At 44.4% G+C, this 19,884-nt stretch overlaps 1 protein-coding gene across 1 annotated transcript; it reads left to right on the top strand.

Annotated features, from left to right (window-relative positions):
- The first annotated feature begins 1,200 nt into the window (after positions 1-1,200).
- LOC128407613 (TBC1 domain family member 24-like) lies at positions 1,201-19,658 on the top strand. Its single transcript, XM_053376165.1, has 7 exons — positions 1,201-1,412; positions 7,910-8,942; positions 9,893-10,051; positions 13,394-13,457; positions 15,014-15,109; positions 16,973-17,237; positions 18,306-19,658. Exons 1-7 carry the CDS (start codon positions 1,223-1,225, stop codon positions 18,449-18,451), a joined length of 1,953 nt encoding a protein of 650 aa, XP_053232140.1. The 5' UTR covers positions 1,201-1,222; the 3' UTR covers positions 18,452-19,658.
- The last annotated feature ends 226 nt before the right edge of the window (positions 19,659-19,884 follow it).

Here is a 19,884-nt window from a genome sequence, read left to right as displayed (position 1 = left end):
AGCCAATTAACATGCTGTTAAAGGCACAGACATATACCAGACTGTGTTTTTCTGATCAGCTCTAGGGCTAGAAATGAATGGTTTGAAAATGTTTGCAGGGAGAAGGTTGTGCTGTGATTAGGAGGGATGGAATACTGTTGCATACCACCCTAATCCAGATTCCAGGGGTTCCATGCAAGTACCCAGGGATTGGGTTTCCTCAGAATGAGGGATAGCAGGGACTGTGGTATCTCTATGATACATGGTTTATTTATGCATATATACAACCTGCAGATTGATGTATTACACACATTAGCAGCAGGAGGGCACTCTGATGGCGAATAATTCCCAATCATTATATTCCCATCCTATCAGTCCCACCTTCTTTCTCAGTGCAGGTATAGCAGTCACTTCAGAACTTGTCCTGCTTTCCTAGGTTAGACAAAACTCAAACAACAGCCCTGTGCTTATTATATTCCACTCAAAATTAAAACTGTTTATACATGTACCTTTAAAGAACATTGAAATTACATTCTTTGCCTTGGAGAATTCTGGGCACCGTAGTTTACCTCTCACAGAGTTACAATTCCCAGCAACCCTTAACAAATTACAGTGCCCAGAATTCTTTGAGGGAAGGCATGAGCTTTGAATGTGCTTTAAAGGTGTAGTGTGTATGCAGCCTGTGTAAACAAAAGGCCTCCCCAGTGTAGCTCTGTGGTACATTTATAACAGCTTTCCCCTTTGTTTTTATACACTCTGAACCTCACAGCTTCGTCAGTTAAAACACTTGGCATTCACTGTTCACATGATTCTATTTCTATCTTCAAGTAGAAACAAAGGAACCAGCAGGAAGCAGTTGGAGAGCCAGTTTTGTTGTTTATGTTCTATCCTTTCAAGGACGTTTAAACAAGGACAGAAATCGAGAGACACCCCTACTTCCCCTCCCCTCTCCTCTGTATATTGGTATGTTTGTTTTTCTGGTACACATGGGACTCGTTTTCTTGTGATATTGCAAGGACCACACAGGGAAATAAAGTTTACCCTTGGAAAAATAAATGAGCCTTTTTAATGGTCCTGATGATATTTTGATCAGTATCTTGCCTATTTACATCCTGCTTGTCAGAGAGGCATATGGCAGGCATGAATGAGTGAGTAGGTGGGGGAACGTTTTACTAGTGTTTACACCAAATAAGCATCTCCTTCGGGGAGGAGCTGGCTGCACAGGAGGCCTCGGGCCCAATAAATGAGGCACAGGAGCAAAGCTTCAACCAGGTCATTCGAGCAAGGACAAGGGATGCTGCAGATTGGGCTGAGTTATACCAGCCCCACTGGGGCCCCCAGAGCAGATGTCCCTCTGGACAAAGCAAGGGCAAGGAAAACAGCAAACACCCTGATGGGTGAGCTAAAGGAAGGCAACCTGGAGACCACACAAGGTAAGACATCTCCAATCAACCTTGCAGATCATCAGGGAACAAAAGTATAGAGTCAGCTTGGATTTTACTTGTATCTATATACCAGAAGGTGGCTTGAGCAGCCCAGGCTAGCAAGCTGTTCACCTGGATGGAAGTGTTATTTGCTCTTAACGAGTAGGTAGTTGTAATAGTGCATTAGATCCAAGTGTTGCAGGGTTTTGCATTTGGCTGGGGTAGACCCGATGTCTGTTCTCTTCCTAGGGCTAGTACACAAACTGTGTGGCCACAGGTTTTCCACACCTGAACTACATACAGCAACTACATACAGCTTTAAAGCTCTAGGCCCTCAATTTAGCATGCTCCCTGAGATGTGCTGGACAGAGGGAAGCATGCATTTACAGGCTGTTTCTGTTTCATTTCGTTCTTTTATTATGCATGTTTTATTTGCATAATAGGGTTACAATGTACTGTACTAAAGAAAGCAAGACTTTCAGCAATTCAGCTTGTGTATGCATTATCAGTTTAAAATGCTAGTCGTTCTTTTTTGTAATTCAGATTGAAGCTGGTTTGGAGGAAATGAATCAAATCGCAGCAGTTCTCAAGAAATGACAGTGTGTACACAGCTTCAGTCTAACCAGGCCCTTATTTCTGGATAGAGGCAAGGCATGTAGATATCACAAGCAGGAAGCTTTCTGTTGTATAAGCTAGCTTTACTAACATAGTTTAAAAATCCTAACTACAGAACAGCACAAGCTGCAGAACATAATGTTATCTGAGATATATTTATTTATCCATGTGCTGTTAAAAGACAACAACACTTCCTAAAAACACTTAACCACAAGTTTCAGTACTGATGAAGCCACAATTTTTCAGCAATTGCAAAACATTCCTTCCAACTACTCTTAGGTCATCATTAACTAACTCTTTTCAGCAATTGCACAGTATTTCCCCCAGGGGGACTAAACTTCAACAGCAGGGCTAAAGAACTTGCCCACAGCACACATTTAATTTCAGAGGTTTTCATCTAATGCAGGAGTTTTAGGCACACCTCAGGTCTGTAGACAACTATAATGACCTTCCCTGGCACAGTTTAGCCTCTCCAGTTGTCCCTTTTATCTCTTGATCCATTTTCTCCAACATGTTTTGTATATGTTTTCCCTTGCCATGTAACTCCTTTGTTCCCAGGACTTTCTATATGGTTTATCCCAGCAATGCGTAAGGACACCCCCCCACACACTCTCTAGATCATTCCCACCACAGCTGCAAGCCTTTCTTCTTCATTTCTTTCTTGCTCTCTGTTCTTTGGTTTCTATATTCTGAGCTGCTCCCTGCTTTCCAAGTGGTAAGAACACGGCCAGCCCCATTATAATGCAAAGTAGATCTAGCCAATTAGGGAAAGAGAATGTGACATACTCCTTGGTTCATTTTAAGGTGTGTCTGTGTGTGTCTTCCCTGGTGAAAATGTCATTGCTGCCCCACAGAATGAAGCTCAGAAATCCAGGGTGATAGCGTAACTGCATTTATGAATTTTCTAACTCCAGCTTGTTTGTTTTAAATTTGTATACCATCCATAAGTGCTGACTTATGTGGAACCCTGGTGCCCAAGTACCCACAAATTTTTAATGAAGCTCCCCCCCTCAAGGTTCCACTCCACGGAGTGAGCATACCACAGGGCAGGTGCATGTGACTTTGGCACGCCCCCACTACATATGTGAGTAATGTCAGCATGCTTCTGGGCATGCTGATGTCTTGTACTCATGCCACAGGGCATGCTGACACTACACAGGCACACTGCGATGGTGTCAGCATGTCCCAGGCACCCACTGTTTTGGGGCCAAGGTGGCGCGCCTGATACCACCCTTCATCCGAAGATCTCAGGGCAGTTCACAGCATAAAATGCGTATTTAAGACGTGATTCTCCCCTTCCCCGAAACTTGTAAGAACGAAAGAGAAAACCTTCCCAATGCAGAGAAATCCATCATTATTATACCCATACAGTGGTACCTCGGGTTACAGATGCTTCAGGTTACAGATGCTTCAGGTTAGACTCCGCTAACCCAGAAACAGTACCTCGGGTTAAGAACTTTACCTCAGGATGAGAACAGAAATCATGCGGCGGCAGTGGGAGGCCCCATTAGCTAAAGTGGTACCTCAGGTTAAGAACAGTTTCAGGTTAAGAACCGACCTCCAGAACGAATTAAGTTCTTAACCCGAGGTACCACTGTATTTCTGGGTGTGGGGAGGTTGAGAGGATATGGTTTGTATCAGTCCTGCACCCAGTGTTGCTTTACCCACTTTACTGGAGGGACAGCGAAGTTAAGAGTGTTGTATGACAACCCTGCTGTTGTTATTCTGGTTTGTTGCTGCTGTTGTTAAAGGGAAATGCAGGATGGACTGTGAAATTGGTTGTAGCAGCTGAAAAATTAATTAAAGGTACAGGGGTGAAGGGAGCTAGGGGAAAAAGTTTCAGTTCTGGGTGGAAGGACGTTATGTAGATACCAGACATAGACAGAAAGGCTAGCCATTTAGAGAGCAAGATGGGCGTAGACATGGTGCATAAGTTTCTTAGAGGCCAGGCCTATCCAGCTTTGATGACTATTTTTCACCAGATCTATCAGAAATGGTAGACATGTTCTTTGGTGTTAGTTCTGTATGCATGTATACACCCCCCAGCACCTAAAATATTCCTGCAGACACCAGTGAACTGGAGTGTGTCACTTTCCCAGACCCTGAAGGATATTACATCCCCAGGCTAGAAATAAAAAGCCAGGGATCAAATACATTAACATTATTTTGTTAAGTGCCTGAGACCCATCATTTGGGGGAAACCATAGCTACAGACTCTGTAACTGCAATCAGGGCCTCCAAACTAACACCACCCTCTTCAGCTCTGAGGAGAGCAACAACTTCAAGATGGTTTTTTGCATTTGATTGTCACTCGCTACTCTCCCCCCCCCTTCTTTCCCCAAGCAATGAGCCATTGCAGCTGACACCCGTGTTTCTGTTCTGGCATTTCTATTTCTGTAGCATCTCTGCAGTACAAATTAATAATATAACAATGCTATAAATTGTTAGGCGACAGGTGTTAACTGAATGCTAAGCATTAGCACAGTTTAACTTGCAGCCATTATGAAGGATTCTGGGAAAACAGTTCTGGACCTTATCAGCTCCAAACCTACAACAGCAAGTGTGCACCCAACTGTTATCTCTCCTCCCTGCAGGACCATGCAAAATCACAGTGATATCACTCCCAGTATATTTCAGCTTTAACTATTCAGCCTCTAAGGTGCTCTTCCCAATGTATCTTCTAAACCTAATGCAGGGATGAATAGCATTAGGATCTGGGCAGCCATTCTTGGAGGCATGCTATTCGGAACAGATTTTGGTAAAAAACTTGCAAGTTCTTATTTTATCATGTTATCAGAGATGTCAACAGGATTTCCTGTAAACAGTAAACTGTATAGGGATTAGGGTCCCTGCATCCCAACCCCCAATCTATTGACAAGAACTGCTGCTTTGGCAGATAGATTAATGTAACCTAGCCTAATTTAGAGGGCTGTTGCAAATGTAAAATGGGGAGGGGAGGAAAACATACACAATCTTGTGCTCTTGGGTAGAAAAGCAAAATGCAAATATATGCTACACAGCACATAGTTATCTGAAGAAGTGTGCATACACACGAAAGCTTATACCCAGAACAAACTTAGTTGGTCTCTAAGGTATCTGAAGAAGTGTGCATGCACACGAAAGCTTATACAGTGGTACCTTGGGTTACAGACGCTTCAGGTTACATACGCTTCAGGTTACAGACTCTGCTAACCCAGAAACAGTACCTCTGGTTAAGAACTTTGCTTCAGGATGAGAACAGGAATCGCACGGCGGTGGCACGGCGGCAGTGGGAGGCCCCATTAGCTAAAGTGGTACCTCAGGTTAAGAACAGTTTCAGATTGAGAATGGACCTCCAGAACAAATTAAGTTCTTAACCCGAGGTACCACTGTACCCAGAACAAACTTAGTTGGTCTCTAAGGTACCTGAAGAAGTGTGCATGCACACGAAAGCTTATGCCCAGAACAAACTTAGTTGGTCTCTAAGGTGCTACTGGACATTCTTATTTTTTATTTCTTATTTTAACTGCATCAGATCAACATGGCTACGTACCTGAATCTAGAAGCACATAGTTAAATTATGGAATAAACGCCCATGGGAAGCAGTGTTGGGATGTAGATGGCCATCAACTTAGATGGAAATAAAAAGAGGATTAGATAAATTGATGGAACATAAAGCTACTAGCCACAATGACTAGGATATGCTTTCATTGTATCCTTCGGAATACTAGTTACTTGAAACCATAGGAGGGGAGAGTGCTGCTGCATTTAGGTCTTGTGTTTAGCTTCCCACAGGCATCTGGCTGGCCACTGTAAAAACAGGATGCTGGACTAGATGGGCCATTGGCCTGAACTGGCAGGGCTCTTATGTTCTTACATCATTGCATTCACACACATCACATAAATACTGTAACACTATAAAAGTAGCCTCCTTGCTCTAACTGCAATGTTTCACAATCCAGATATTTACAGCAAGATACCCAGGCAAACAAAATGTTTGACAAACCTGATAGCTAACACAGAAAGCTGTATACATTATTTAACAATACATTGCATGGGACATTCCAACCTAAATTTTATTTTATTACTTATGTTTTAGCAGATCAGGAAGCAGGATCAATTAAGTATTAAACACACTGTGATTAATGTGACCTATATTCACCATGATTTCTAACGTTTCACCAGTTTTACGTTCTGTCTTCTATTTTAGAAAGCCCTAAACTCCACCATGGGGAGAATGAGCAAAGTAACCCATCTGTTTATTTTATGGCTGTCATCTGCAGCTGCAGGCATGGCATCTCTTTTCTCCTGAGGAGGCCTTCGCAGGAAGTGGTTATTAATTGCCTGCCTGCCTGCCTGTCCCCACCTCTCTCTCATTTAAATGATAATCTACCTTGTTACTTGAAGAAGATGCAGTTGCCTGGCTCAGATTGCATGATGTTATTCACGCCTTGATTGGCTTTTCACAAGCCTGCCTCTGGAACATTGAACGGCCCATATCATCAAGCAGGTGGATACCCTTTTGCCCATGCCAACAATTTCACATTAGGAGATTCTGATTTCAGATCTAAATGGAGTTGAAGCTTTCTGAAGGAAGCTTATGGAATACTTCCTAGGTTCCTGACCTCCTTACTCCCTCAGAGAATATGTGCTTGGGTGATTTTAGGCTCCAAATACAGTCTGGGAAAATGCACTTTGAAAATCCTGTTGCTATGCAAATAGTTCATTTTGCCTTTTCGTACCACTTTAAGATAAAGTGTGGTTTATAAATCAGTTTTAGAATACCATTTATTCATTCTAACAATGCCTAATGATTTTGATTTCCTGACCAACAAGCCTCTGTTTATATGTTGCATAATGTGTACATGGATCTACATTCTCTGTGCCAGGGATTGGAAACCCCTTTTCAGCCCAAGGGCCACATCCCCTTCTGGGGGCCACATGCCATTGCTGAGCAAGGCCAGAGGCAAGCATGGGTGGGGCAATGAATGGAAGTTTTACCCTTGGGCAGTAGGCTAGTTTCTACACATGCTCTCACACCCTTTATCTCTGCTCCACCCAAGGAAGTAAGAGTTAAAAGACACATTCCAGCTTGGCAAAAACACTCAAGGAGGGTGAGAAGCAAGGCTAATGGTGGGTATGGCTTTGAGAGAGTCCCAGGGACCAGACAGAGAGACTTGAAGGGCCACATTCAGCCCGCCAGGCCTGAGGTCCACCACCCTTGCTCTATGCTTAAAGGTAAAGGTAAAGGGACCCCTGACCATTATGTCCAGTCGTGACCGACTCTGGGGTTGCGGCGCTCATCTGGCTTTATTGGCCGAGGGAGCCAGCGTATAGCTTCCGGGTCATGTGGCCAGCATGACTAAGCTGCTTCTGGCGAACCAGAGCAGCACATGGAAACGCCGTTTACCTTCCCGCCGGAGTGGTACCTATTTATCTACTTGCACTTTGATGTGCTTTCAAACTGCTAGGTTGGCAGGAGCAGGGACCGAGCAATGGGAGCTCACCCCGTCATGGGGATTCGAACCACCGACCTTCTGATCGGCAATTCCTAGGCTCTGTGGTTTAACCCACAGCGCCACCCGCGTCCCTGTGTTCTATGCTTACTCAAATTTAAATATTTTGTTGTTCTACCTTTTTAACTAATGATGAGCAGATAGCTTTTATTTACATGAGAGATGGAAGCATCCCCAAATACTGTACCTGGTAAATGAAAGTTTATGAGGTGACAAGTGATAACTATGACTGGTGCTTGTGTTTAAATTTTAAGTGGGAATTGTCTGTGGTTGCAATTCCCAAGAGACTGGATAAAATCCCAGTGCTTTTCACCCACGGTTGTCAGGAACAGTTTAAGCAATCTGCCCAATGGTGAGATGTGAGTCGTGCTGAACCATGGTGCTTTTGCTCCACAGAGACCACCGATCTATCTAAGGCCTCCTTGCAAATCCCTTCGGTAGTTGCGATGGACATGGACGCAGCCTCCTGCTTACGCTGTAGCGAATTTGTGGACCAGAACAAGATGCCCAAGCTGAACGAGCAGCAGGACAGTCAGGAGCACCTGTTTGGCAAGTCTATGAAGGAGCTCAAAAAGCTGGCGAGGGAAGGGCGCTGGGCAGGAAGTCACGCTCTGAGGGCGCAGGCTTATCAGCATGTAATCCAGCACATACCGTGCAGGCTCATGACCCCTGACGCCGAAGTCTACAGAGATGTTGCCAGCAAGCTGTTTGAAGCCCCGAACGAGAGCTTCGACCCATTACCTGAATTCCTGGAAGGAAGCATCATGCCCGAATACTGCCTCTCTGAAGAAGGGGTAATTGCAGTGAAAAGGATACTCATCTGCATTTCCAGCTTGTACCCCGACATCACCTACTGCCCCCTGCTTCCCGCTGTGACTGCCCTGATGCTCCATTACAGCCAAGGCGAGGCCCAGTGCTTTGAGGACACTTGCCGGCTCCTCTACTGCAATGCTCCCCACACCTCCTACATTGACCACTCCTTCCTCACCCACGAGGCTTCGTGCATGACCTTTGGGGACCTGGCCAACAAACACTGCCCAGCTGCCCACCGCCTGATAGCGAGCTCATCGGACAACATCTTTGAGGTGTATTCTGACTGGCTGGTCTGGCTTTTCGATGGCCTCCCGTTCGATTATGTCATCCGCATTTTTGACGTGTACCTTCTGGAGGGGCAGAAAGTCCTCTACCGGATCGCGCTGGCCCTGCTCAAGCAGTTCCAGCTGTCTGTGGCTTCACAAGGCTTGGATGTGGTAGATATCAAAGGGAGCTTGTGGGGTTTCATGCGGGGCATTCGTGAGCATATGACCACCGACAAGCTTCTGGAAAAGGCGTTCAGCATCCGGCTTTTCTCCCGCAAAGAAATCTGGCTCCTTCAAATGGCTAACAGGAAGGCATTAGTGGAGAAAGGAGTGACCGCAGTGCAGCACAGGTACAAAAGGCCATGAGGCACCATCCAGTAGATCAGTCAGTAGAACATGAGACTCTTAATCTCAAGGTTGTGGGTTCAAAAGATTCCTGCATTGCAGGGGGTTGGACTAGAGGACCCTCATGGTCCCTTCCAACTCTACTTTAGATATTGCACATTCTCTTTTGGGAAGCACTCCACCAAACACTATGGCTAAGTCAATTACAGAGCACTCTACAGTACAGCTACAGATGACCAGAGACATTCAATCTCCATAGGATAATCTCATACAGATTTTTTTCCTGCTAGCACTATGGTTCCCACTTTAAACAGTCATGACCTGCAACTAAAGAATTCTGGGAGCTGTAGTTTGTTAAAGGTGCTGAAAGTTGAAAGCAGCCCCCTGTTCCCTTCCTAGAATTATAATTTGCAGAGTTCCCCGGGGATTGATTGTTAAACTACTCTGGAAATAGTAGCTCTGGGAGAGGAACAGGACTCTCCCAACAACTCTCAGCACCTTTAACTAATTACAGCTCCCATAATCCTTTGGGGGGATCATGACTGATAGTGCTTCAAATGTGTGATTGTGGCCTCAGTATAGAAGCACAAAAAGGACCAGGATTGTCCCAAGTGACAAAGGGATTTAGGAAGCACAAAGGCACATGGCATTGGTAAAGTGATATTTCTGGATCAGCTGCTTTAGAATTAATCTATACCACATTGCCAATTGTTGCATTAGTTCTCTCCAACGGTAGGAAAAAGTAATTGCCTTGACTAATTTTGAATCTCATTCTTTGGAACTGACACAACATTCTGTTATGTCTACTACCATTGGACATAACATATGACGAGCTGACTGTGTGTTTGGTTAGTAGTATCTTTGGAAGAAAAATCTTTGTCCTCAGGATCAGGATCTATGGAGCTCTTTACAGTACAGGATTAATTATTTTTCCCTTCTCTCCTCTACTGTACAGGCAACCATTTCACCTCACTGTGAATGCCCACAATTTCTCTTCCACCATTGTTACTGCTCAGGAAATGCGTGTTGTCTGGTCCTGGATCCCTGAACGATTTTCTTTGTTCTCACCTGTTCAGATATTCTCAACTTCGGAAAATGGATACAGCTTGCAGAGGTAAGTTGGCATCTGCACAGTGAGTTTCAAACCATCAGAATTCTCAACAGGATAAAAAGGTTAAAACATTTGGGGCTTTTTAGTTTAGTTATAAGGCAAGTAATGGGAGACATGATAAGGTTTTATCAAATTATGCATGGTGAGAAGCAAAACTTTTTTTCATCTCTCCTAATACTAGAACCTGGGGCCATACAGTGAAGCTGAATGTGGGAAGTTTCAAGATGCATAAAAGGAAATATATAGTACATAGCTAAACCAGTGGAGAGAGATTTTTCTCCCTCTTCCATAATACTAGAACTTGGGACTATCCAGTGAAGACTCAGGGCAGTCCTTTGCACAGTGCATAGCTAACCTATGGAATGACCACTAATTTGGATGGCTTTAGAAGGAAATGAGAAAAAAAATCATGGATATGGGTATCAATAGTTACGAGCCACAACAGGGCTAGTTCATTCAGGGAGGCTTGGGGAATAATTCAAGGTTGTGCAGGAAATGAGGTAATATCCTGTGAAGTGTTAGTGTGCCTTGGAATGGTGCGTTGCTTCTGGGTTTGGGTTTATTATGTATTTTGTGTTCTCACTTTGTATTTTTATGTTGTGAACCACCCCGTGACCTTCAGATGAACAGAGCAGTGCCAGATTTATGTATAAGCTAAACAAGCTATAGCTTAGGGCCCCACTCTCTTGCCCCCCCCCCGAAAATGTAAAGTGAAAAAACTGGATGTACATTTCCAAAATATAAGATAAAAAACAAATAAAATAAAACCTACATACAGCAACAGTGTTTTGTGTTGTGTAGGCTCCTATGATGTGTAAGTAATGGGCCCTGCCTGCCAGCCTGCTCCCTAAAATATTCAACACAAAAAACAGTGCAATTTGTTGTTGACAAAGGACAGCTGGACATATAAAGGGCCCCATTACCTTCAGTAGCTTAAAAGGTAAAGGGACCCCTGAATGTTAGGTCCAGTTGCGGACGACTCTGGGGTTGCAGTGCTCATCTCATTTTACTGGCTGAGGGAGCTGGCATACAGCTTCTGGGTCATGTGGCCAGCATGACTAAGCCTCTTCTGGTGAACCAGAGCAGCGCACGGAAATGCCGTTTACCTTCCTGCCAGAGTGGTACCTATTTATCTACTTGCACTTCATGCTTTTGAATTGCTAGATTGGCAGGAGCTGACACCGAGCAATGGGAGCTCACCCCGTCACGGGGATTCAAACCATGACCTTCTGATCGGCAAGCCCTAGACTCTGTGGTTCAACCCACAGCGCCACCCTTGTCCCTTCAGTAGTTAGGGCCTCATCAAACCTAAATCTGGCCCTGGAAGGAAGGCACACAAATTTAATAAATAACAACAAGTTATCTGTTGGAGGCAGTATGCCTCTCAATGCCAGTTTCTGGGAATCACAAGTGTGGAGCCTACTGTTGCACTCAGCTTTTGCTTGTGAGCTTCCCTGAAGCAACTAGTTGGCTACTGTGAGAACAGGCTGCTGGACTATTGCTTATTATTCAGGGAATTTATCTAGGCTTAAGAATTAATTTGAGAACGTACCCCAATGAATTATTATTATTATTTTGCATAGGAATTGCCACAGTGGTAATGTTTGTTTGAAATATTTTTTCAGCCAAAAGGGCTCCCAGGGTAGCTGACATGAGATCAATAATAGTGTGTGCCCTCAGACTAGCATGGCACAATGTGATAAAAAGGGAATAAGAAAACTCCAGGAGCAGTTTTTAAAGTTTGTATAAGGATCAGTTGGGATGGAAACAGCTGAGGAAGAGAAGGAGCAAAATGGAGCTGATCTCTCTGGAGTGGCCTTGCTTCCCTTCTCTTCTTCTGCTGCAGGCTGATGGAAAGGAAGTGGTCCTATGCTTCTGACCCATAACATTTATGTTGCTTGGAGAGAAGCCTTCTGGAAACAGGACTGACTAAAAGCAAAAGGCAAAAAAACTGTACAATATCATGTTAGGATTCCAATGCAACACACAAATAAGCGAGGGGAAATACTACTTAAATTTGCTGCATGGATCATTTGGATGCCAGTGTTGTCCCCGCCCCCCCTGCTGTTTTGAAAATGTGCATGCAGAAGCGGCTATAGGGATGCAGCCTGCTAACGTCAGAAGGGTCAACCATGAATTTGTGATGACTACCTTGGAAAGTTCCCAGGACTCGCTTTACAGGCCATGCATCTCATACTAGCACCTGGCCATTCTGTCATTACAAAGAGATGGGCCTCGAGCTATTTTCTATTGACATTTCCAAATAAAATAACGTCAATATTGAAGTCTGGCCAGGTACACTGGGACACATGTAACAACAGCAAATCTTGTTAGAAAACAGCCCTGATGGTCTGCTTGGTAGAAGTGTGAAAGCTCCCCCTGCCCTCTCAGAAGATATATAGTAGGATCTGATCAGTGTCACAGTCCTGGGGCAAATAATAGTTAAGACACACCCACATCCAAAGAAATATACTTTCACAATCACAATTAAGTTGCCTGATTTCAGACCTAGGAATCGTATGTCAAGATCCTGCATGTACCCCTGAGATTATGTTGTGCTTAAAATTTTATCTGAGCAATTACCTGCACCACTGAGCAAAAATTCTGGCTTCAAATTCCACATAGCATGCCAACTTTGCCTGTTATTACACATCCCTAAACAATACTGAAAATGAACGAAGGAGTGTTTTTGCCACCTCTCCTTTATGAGTTTGCAAAGGCTGCCTGTTTAACACAGCAATGGTAAGCACAAGAAGATTGATGACCGTCACTACGTACTGCTATTCCTCCAGGTATTTAAACTAGTAACGTCCAGACCTATCGAAAGAGATGCACAGACAGATTTCTCAGTGATGCATGAAAACACCAAAGGGATGAAGTTACGTCCAACTTCTGCAGAGACCTTGCAGTATCAGTGTTGCAACTCAGAGCTATCCCATCTCCTCCCTGCGTTACTTCTTCTTGCACCAGCCGTGGACTTAATCCAGAAAATCCTCCCCCAAACCCAGGCAGGAGGATGCAAAGCATCATGGGGTCCAGCCCAAGAAGAAACAGAAGAGCATAGAGTGCAACAGGCAGTTTGGGTGGATTACATGAGACTTTGGCCTGATCCAGCACGACTTTTGTTCTTAATGTGGAAAGCATGCAGTGGATCTGGATGATTATGCAGGAAGCCTCTTTTGCTTGCACCTTGATGCTTTCATTGCCCCAGGCTTCCTAGTAATGCACTAAAGTAGAAAGTACTGTGCTGACAGGTCACAGTCCATTCAACTTCCACCTCAGTGCTATAATGGGATTGCTTTCCCTGACATTAGCTCATCCTTCTTCCATCTTTGTTTCTTGCAGGTTTTATTCCTGCTGTGAAGGCTACGAACCAACGGTACTGCTGTTAAAAACCACACTGGGGGAAGTAAGTCTCTTCTGAGCATCCGAGAGACCTGCGGGTCGGGCCTTTCTTCTATGGGTCTAGGCTGAAAACGCAAATAACAAATGTCAGAAACCATCGGCAGAGTACTCTGTACATGCTGCCTGGACTAGCAACAAGTTCCAAAGTTCTCTGTTGAAGGATGCTCGCTGAATAGTGAACACAAGCATTTGTTCGTTCATATCTGTAACTCACTCTAATGCTTGCCAAATCGGGAAGAGTGGGGATGGTGGAGGCAAATTGAGATCTGGGTCAGAATGGTTAGTAAGGCTATAAAGAGCATCTGTTTCAAGACACGGGACAGTACAGGTTCCCTTACCCCCAGGTGAAAGGGATGCTTCCAAACAGTACTGTTCTTTCAGAATTGATAGAAGGCACTATTACGTTTCTTGGGTCACTCTTAAGGACAGCAATACTGGGCAGGCAAAGCTATTTTGTCGTAACAAATGAATGAGTGTATTTATTTGTAACCGTGCTACTTTGGATGTCACTTACATGCCAGTTGCATATCTATTTCACTCCTGAGAAAGGAAAAAGAACCACAACTGAGTTCTGTTCCACCAAGTTTTCATACTCGATAGGGAGCTGGAGCCAAGGACAATGCATTGCTTTCCACTCACAATCTTAAGTGTACACTTCAAAATGTAACACATGAAATGGTCCAGGCTTTCCTTTAACTAGATTAAAGTGACATTGACACATTGTGGGTGGTGCTTATCTTCATGGCTGGGTACCTGAAGGAACACTTGCTTCCACCTCAACCTGCTCAGGCCCCCCTCTCTGTCTAGGTCAGCCTTTCTCAACCTGTGGGTCCCCAGATGTTGTTGAACTACAACTCCTATCACCCCTACCTAGCAAGGCCAGAGCTCAGGGATGATAGGAGTTGTAGTCCAACAACATCTGAGGACCCACAGGTTGAGAACCACTGGCCTAGGTGATCAGAGGTGAGTGAGGAGAGGCCTTTTCTGTTGTGGTGCTTTGCCTCTACAATCTTCTCTCCAAGAAGGCTCAGCCTTCAGAACTTTTCTGGAGAATTTTATGGTGCTCTTTAAAGTTTTTAACTTTTTAATGTTCTGGTTTCATGCTGTTTAGCTTAAAACTTTTTAAAAGAAGGCTTGAATTATAGCGTGTAATTCATGTTTCTTTGATTTGTTAGACACCCCAGATCTGCATGTCATTGAAGGGAAGACACATTTTAAAATTTAGTTTAATTAACAGCGAGAGATCACAAATTACAAACCTTAAGCTCTCTGTCAATCCAAAGTCCCTATCCTAATATTTGCTCCAGTTTTATCTGCTTATTATGCTGTCATAAAATGGCTAAAAGACTGTGATAGTATCTCATTTTGTGACACTACTCTATTTGGTACATAGCCATATCCAATTATGGCTGTGCTGCTCCAATTAAAGCGTTCGAAGGGAGTGACCCTATCAATCTTCTGTGATAAAATATATATATTTGGCTCCTCAGCTTTTTCTGAGATCCTCTAGGAATGACAAATGACAGAATTCATTGCTTCTTGCCTCTTCCTTCCATGCAGGTGTGTGGAGCATTTCTGTCCTCCGACTGGAGCGAAAGGAAAAAAAGTGGGGGGACATCAAGTTTCTTTGGCACAGGAGAATGCTTTGTTTTCACAGTGAGTCTAAAATTTATTCCCGCAATGGAGATTGGGTTGATTTTTACAATTTTTAAAGTCCTTTTATTCATTGGCCTTCAACTGGTAGGTCACAGCCTGACCAATACTGGATCACAGTTCGAACTAAAGTGGATCCCACCAGCAGCACCAACACCATATAAATAAGCAGTAAAAATTAAATGTGGGCCTCAAAATGCATTTTCAGGCTTAAGTTGAAGCCCACTCTGCCTATCCCAAAATGTAGCTGTGAGTCTCAACACCCCTAACTAGGTAAGGCGGCCAGCCGGCTGTAGAAGAGTTGCAATTTCCTCTTCCTTGTTCTGAAAGTGCAGCATGGCATGTGAACACAGTGAGCTTCCTGCATGTACAGAAGTTGCCAGAGCAGCTTCACCAAGTAGTGAACCAACCAATTCACTACTAGGAGTCTGGGTGCTGCAGCCAACTACAACCACTGCTTAATAACTGTGACATACCCTCCTTCATTGGTAGTATTTAAGCAGAGGCTGGATGGCTATCTATGCCCTGGCTTCCCTTCTCAGACACAGTACATGGACACTGGGCTTCATTGCTACCAAAGGCTTCATTCCACAGTTCACTGCATGGCCTAAACATAAATCAGGGTGCAGGTTACACAGTTCATAAGCAGAGTTCTAAGTTCATGGCCAGGTGGTCTCAACCCCTGTCATGCCTCCTTGGCTTTCTGTTTGAAGAATAGGGCAGGCACAGCCATTTGTGTGGATCCAAGTAACACAACTGGGCAAGCAAGTAGGCACTCCTGTGAGCAGGCTGTGTCTGCTCACAGTAGCATTCATGTTGGGAGATGGGAGATGGAGTCTGGTTCACTGCCTGGCCAAAATTCAGGCACCTCCCTGGTTTCTGGGGAATTGTCATTAGCTGGAAGTGGGTTGGGGGCTGAGTTGGGCAGCTCCCCCTCTTCAGTTCAGATATCTGCCACTTTCAGGGTAGGAATGACTCCAAAATAATGACTCAGTCCTGTCCCCACCAGGTCCTGCTTGGCACCTCCTAGACCACTTGGCCCCTTCCCAGGACCCAGCTCAACCATCATATCTCAACCCTCCTCCAAGCAGCCCTGCCAAGAAGTCTCCTCAGGGCTCATGACAACCTGAAATTGCAACATTCCACTTGCGCTAATCAGGGAGCTGGTCTACGTCAGGGTTTCCCAAACTTGCTTCATCAGCTCTTTTTGGACTACAACTCCTATCTTCCCTAGCTAGCAGGACCAGTGGTCAAGGCTGACTGGGACTGTAGTCCAAAATCAGCTGGAGACCCAAGTTTGGAAAACCCTAGTCTATATTATCTTGAAGTTTCCCTCCAAGCCTTAAATTCTATGTGCACTATGTTCATATTGAGGTTACCAGGAGCTCAGTTGAACCAGTTCCCTCAAGGAGTCATGCCCTAGGGCAGAGCTTTCCAAACTCTGTGTCGTGACACTTTAGTGTGTTGCCTCCAGTGTGTAGGTGTGGCACATGAAACTCCCTGTGCACCTCCCAGGGCTGGAAAGGGGTTAGTTTGACCTCCAGTTTGCTAGTAAAACTAAATTACTGTATCATGAAATGATACATGTCGAAAAAGTGTGTCACTAACATGAAAAGTTTGGAAAGCTCTGTCCTAGGGGAAGGGCCACAGCTCAGAGCAGCACATCTGCTTAGCATGCAAATAGTGCCAAGTTCAATCTTTGGCACCTCCAGGGCTAGGAGAGACCCCTGCCTGAAACCCTGAGGAGCTGTTGCCAGTCAGATGGGCTCAGGCAACTTTCCTATGTGCCCTCCTGTTCATGTGCTGCCCTAGCAGAGCAACCACAATGGAAAAATATACTTGATTTATGTTGTTTTGCTTCGAAAGGTACACCCAGAAATGGAGCGATATGAGTGGGTGTTCATCAAGAAGCCTGAACAAGCTAAAGCTCTGCCTCGATCCCCACGCCCGCGCTCTCCGTCTCCCTTCTCTTCCGAGGGTCACTCAACAACCAGCTCAAACCACCTCACTGTGCCAGTGCTGGACATGATTAAATACCGCCTCTCTCCATTCCTGGCAATTCGACACTTCAAGCTGCCTTCCAAAACAGCCTCCATGTTCATGTCTGGAACTCAGAAAGAGATCATCATAGGTAGCTATGCTTCTACTATGATACTATAGCTGTCACAGAGACCATAGTGCTGCAGACATTTCTGGCACCCAGGACTGGCCCTATTGTTAGAGCGGGGAAGCTGCCTCAAGCAGCAGTTGCTGGCAGGGAAGGGAGGCAGCAGTGGCATGGTGTTGTTGGGGTAGAACTGAATGTGCCATGTGACCTGTCCTGAACAAACACCTAAACATTGACCATGCTGGTTGGGTCTGATGGGAGTTGCAGTTTAGCAACAGATCCCGCATCCCTGCTGTTAGGGGTAAAGGATAAACCAAAACATTTCATAGAGGAACTGAGTGATGAGAAGCCTTGCACTGGTATCAGGTACAGCTCTATGTAAGGTAGCACAAATAATATCAGCTTGACAGCCTACCAGTGATGGTACAATGAGGCCTGACTGCTTGCATGCAGCAATACACACCTATGGACTACACTGTTTGCATGCAGAATGAGACATTAATCTAAACTGAGAGACCTTTGTGCTCATATATAATGCAGGGGTGCTGTGCTATACGTGAGGAACCTAGCAGCACACGCAGCCTGAGAATACTATGGCTACTGATGACAGCCACTAGGAGGCTACATGATCACATTAGCACAGAAAATATTCCCAAGTACTTTGGCGTAAGATAGGCATATGCCTTTCCAGTTTAAAAGCTTATTTTGGAGCTCCTTGCAAACCGTGTTGAAATTTAGGTCAGGTTTAGTCCCTGGAAATGCAAGATTAATCCCTTCACTGTCTTTCACCAGTTCAATTATTTAGATGAAGCCATTTGAATGGTTGTTACTATGTTTCAGCAGGTGGTTTGCTCACAGAGTAACTATAATGAAAAGGAACTAGTTTTGCAAAATACCAAATTTGGGGCCAATATACCGTACACACATTTCTTTTCTGTGTCCCTGCATATGCTGCTGTCCTCCAATCAGTGTTTCAGATTTAACTTCACAGCAATGAAATCTGCTTCTGATCATACAACAGAGGACAACATTTCAGTTTGCTTTTCATAGCCAGCAACAGCCCACAACAAATCTCTGTTCGTTTCCCCCCAGGTGGTGGAGGAGGCCAAGCTCTGTTTATTGACGCTGATCTGCATCATGGGAGAACGGAGCACTGCGAAACATTTGACAACCCTCCTCTCTGCCAAGAAAACTTCCAGGTGCAGCTTCTAGAAGTCTGGGGCTTTCAAAACTCCTGATAGTGCCAATGAGGTGCAATATTTCAGGCTGACATTCGTCTCCACAGCACTGGGCATGACAACTGGTAGTGAAAGAAATGACACAAGGTGGTATATGGAGATGTCAGGAGCAGAACATTTTCACACATTTTGGAAACTGTCCACTAATGCAAGACTTTTGGCACTATACTTTCTAGTGAACAATACGAACAAAGGGAAATAGTCCCAACCAACTATAAATAAGCTGAGGGGAAATGGGATAAAAATGTGAATAAACTGATGTAGTAGCTATAGTACAGTAGTACCTTGGGTTACAGACGCTTCAGGTTACAGACGCTTCAGGTTACAGACTCCGCTAACCCAGAGATATTACCTCAGGTTAAGAACTTTGCTTCAGGATGAGAACCGAAATGGCACGGCAGCAGTGGGAGGCCCCATTAGCTAAAGTGGAGTCTCAGGTTAAGAACATTTTCAGGTTAAAAACGGACCTCCAGAACGAATTAAGTTCTTAACCCGAGGTACTACTGTATATGAAAAGTATTTTAATAAGATGGAATACCAGCTAAAACGGGGGTCGGCAACCTAAGGCCCATGAGCCACAAGCAGCCCACAGGGGTCATTTAACCAGCCCACGAGCTGCCCCTGAACTGAGCTGTCTGCTTGGCAAGCCCCTGCGTGCTGTGCTAAACTGGCACAGTGTGGCGACTCGCTTCCGCAGCGCCAAAAATCGCATCAGTGCATGCAGAGATGCTGAAAATTGCAGGTGCATGCACTATCCGCCCACGGAGGGATCTCTGCTGGAGTGAACTGGCCCAGGTGAGGTAAACCTTGCTGACCCCTGAGCTAAAACCAATGTATGTCTCTAAGGCTTTCTGGTGATAATAATAAAATATATTATTTTACCACAGCGATGAGAAACCTGTGACCCTCCAACCTGTTGTTGGGCTCCATCTCCTGCAACCACGACCACTGGCTATGTTGTTAGGGCTGATGGGAGCTGGGAGGCCACATCTTCCCAACCTCTGCTTTTGTCATTTGCTCTGAAAACTGTTCTACTTAGATGTTTGAAAGGTTTAATTTTAATGAAGATACAGAAGCGATCACATTCTGCTCACTTTTATTAGACAAAACGAATGGAAATTTCCAAGAAGTCCTTTTATATTGGATTGTTTGGGGCAAAGATAGATGGTAGCTTAATAATAATAATAATGTCATATACTAGAGCAAAAGAACAAAATAATAATAATAATGTCATATACTAGAGCAAAAGAACAAAAAAGTTTTTTGCTTTTTTAAAATGAGCGTATAAATCATTGAAATAATAAATTCTAAGGTAATGTATATCAATCTAATTTTTTGTGTATGATGCATTTTCCTTCAGGTATCTTTATATTTTGAGATATGTACTGTTTTTCAAATTTTGTTATAATAAATAATGCTTTTGAAGCATGTTC

Source organism: Podarcis raffonei, chromosome 2 (assembly GCF_027172205.1).
Source record: "Podarcis raffonei isolate rPodRaf1 chromosome 2, rPodRaf1.pri, whole genome shotgun sequence".
Taxonomy (NCBI): domain Eukaryota; kingdom Metazoa; phylum Chordata; class Lepidosauria; order Squamata; family Lacertidae; genus Podarcis; species Podarcis raffonei.
This window is presented reverse-complemented; position numbering and strand designations above follow the sequence as displayed.

What these genes read in the sequence shown, in the direction of transcription:
- LOC128407613 (XM_053376165.1), top strand. Translation starts at nt 1,223, where the DNA reads ATGAGGCACAGGAGCAAAGCTTCAACCAGGTCATTCGAGCAAGGACAA. An exon ending in GTGACCGCAGTGCAGCACAG is followed by an intron (nt 8,943 to 9,892) that starts GTACAAAAGGCC and finishes TCTACTGTACAG; the next exon opens with GCAACCATTTCACCTCACTG. An exon ending in GAGAATGCTTTGTTTTCACA is followed by an intron (nt 15,110 to 16,972) that starts GTGAGTCTAAAA and finishes TTGCTTCGAAAG; the next exon opens with GTACACCCAGAAATGGAGCG.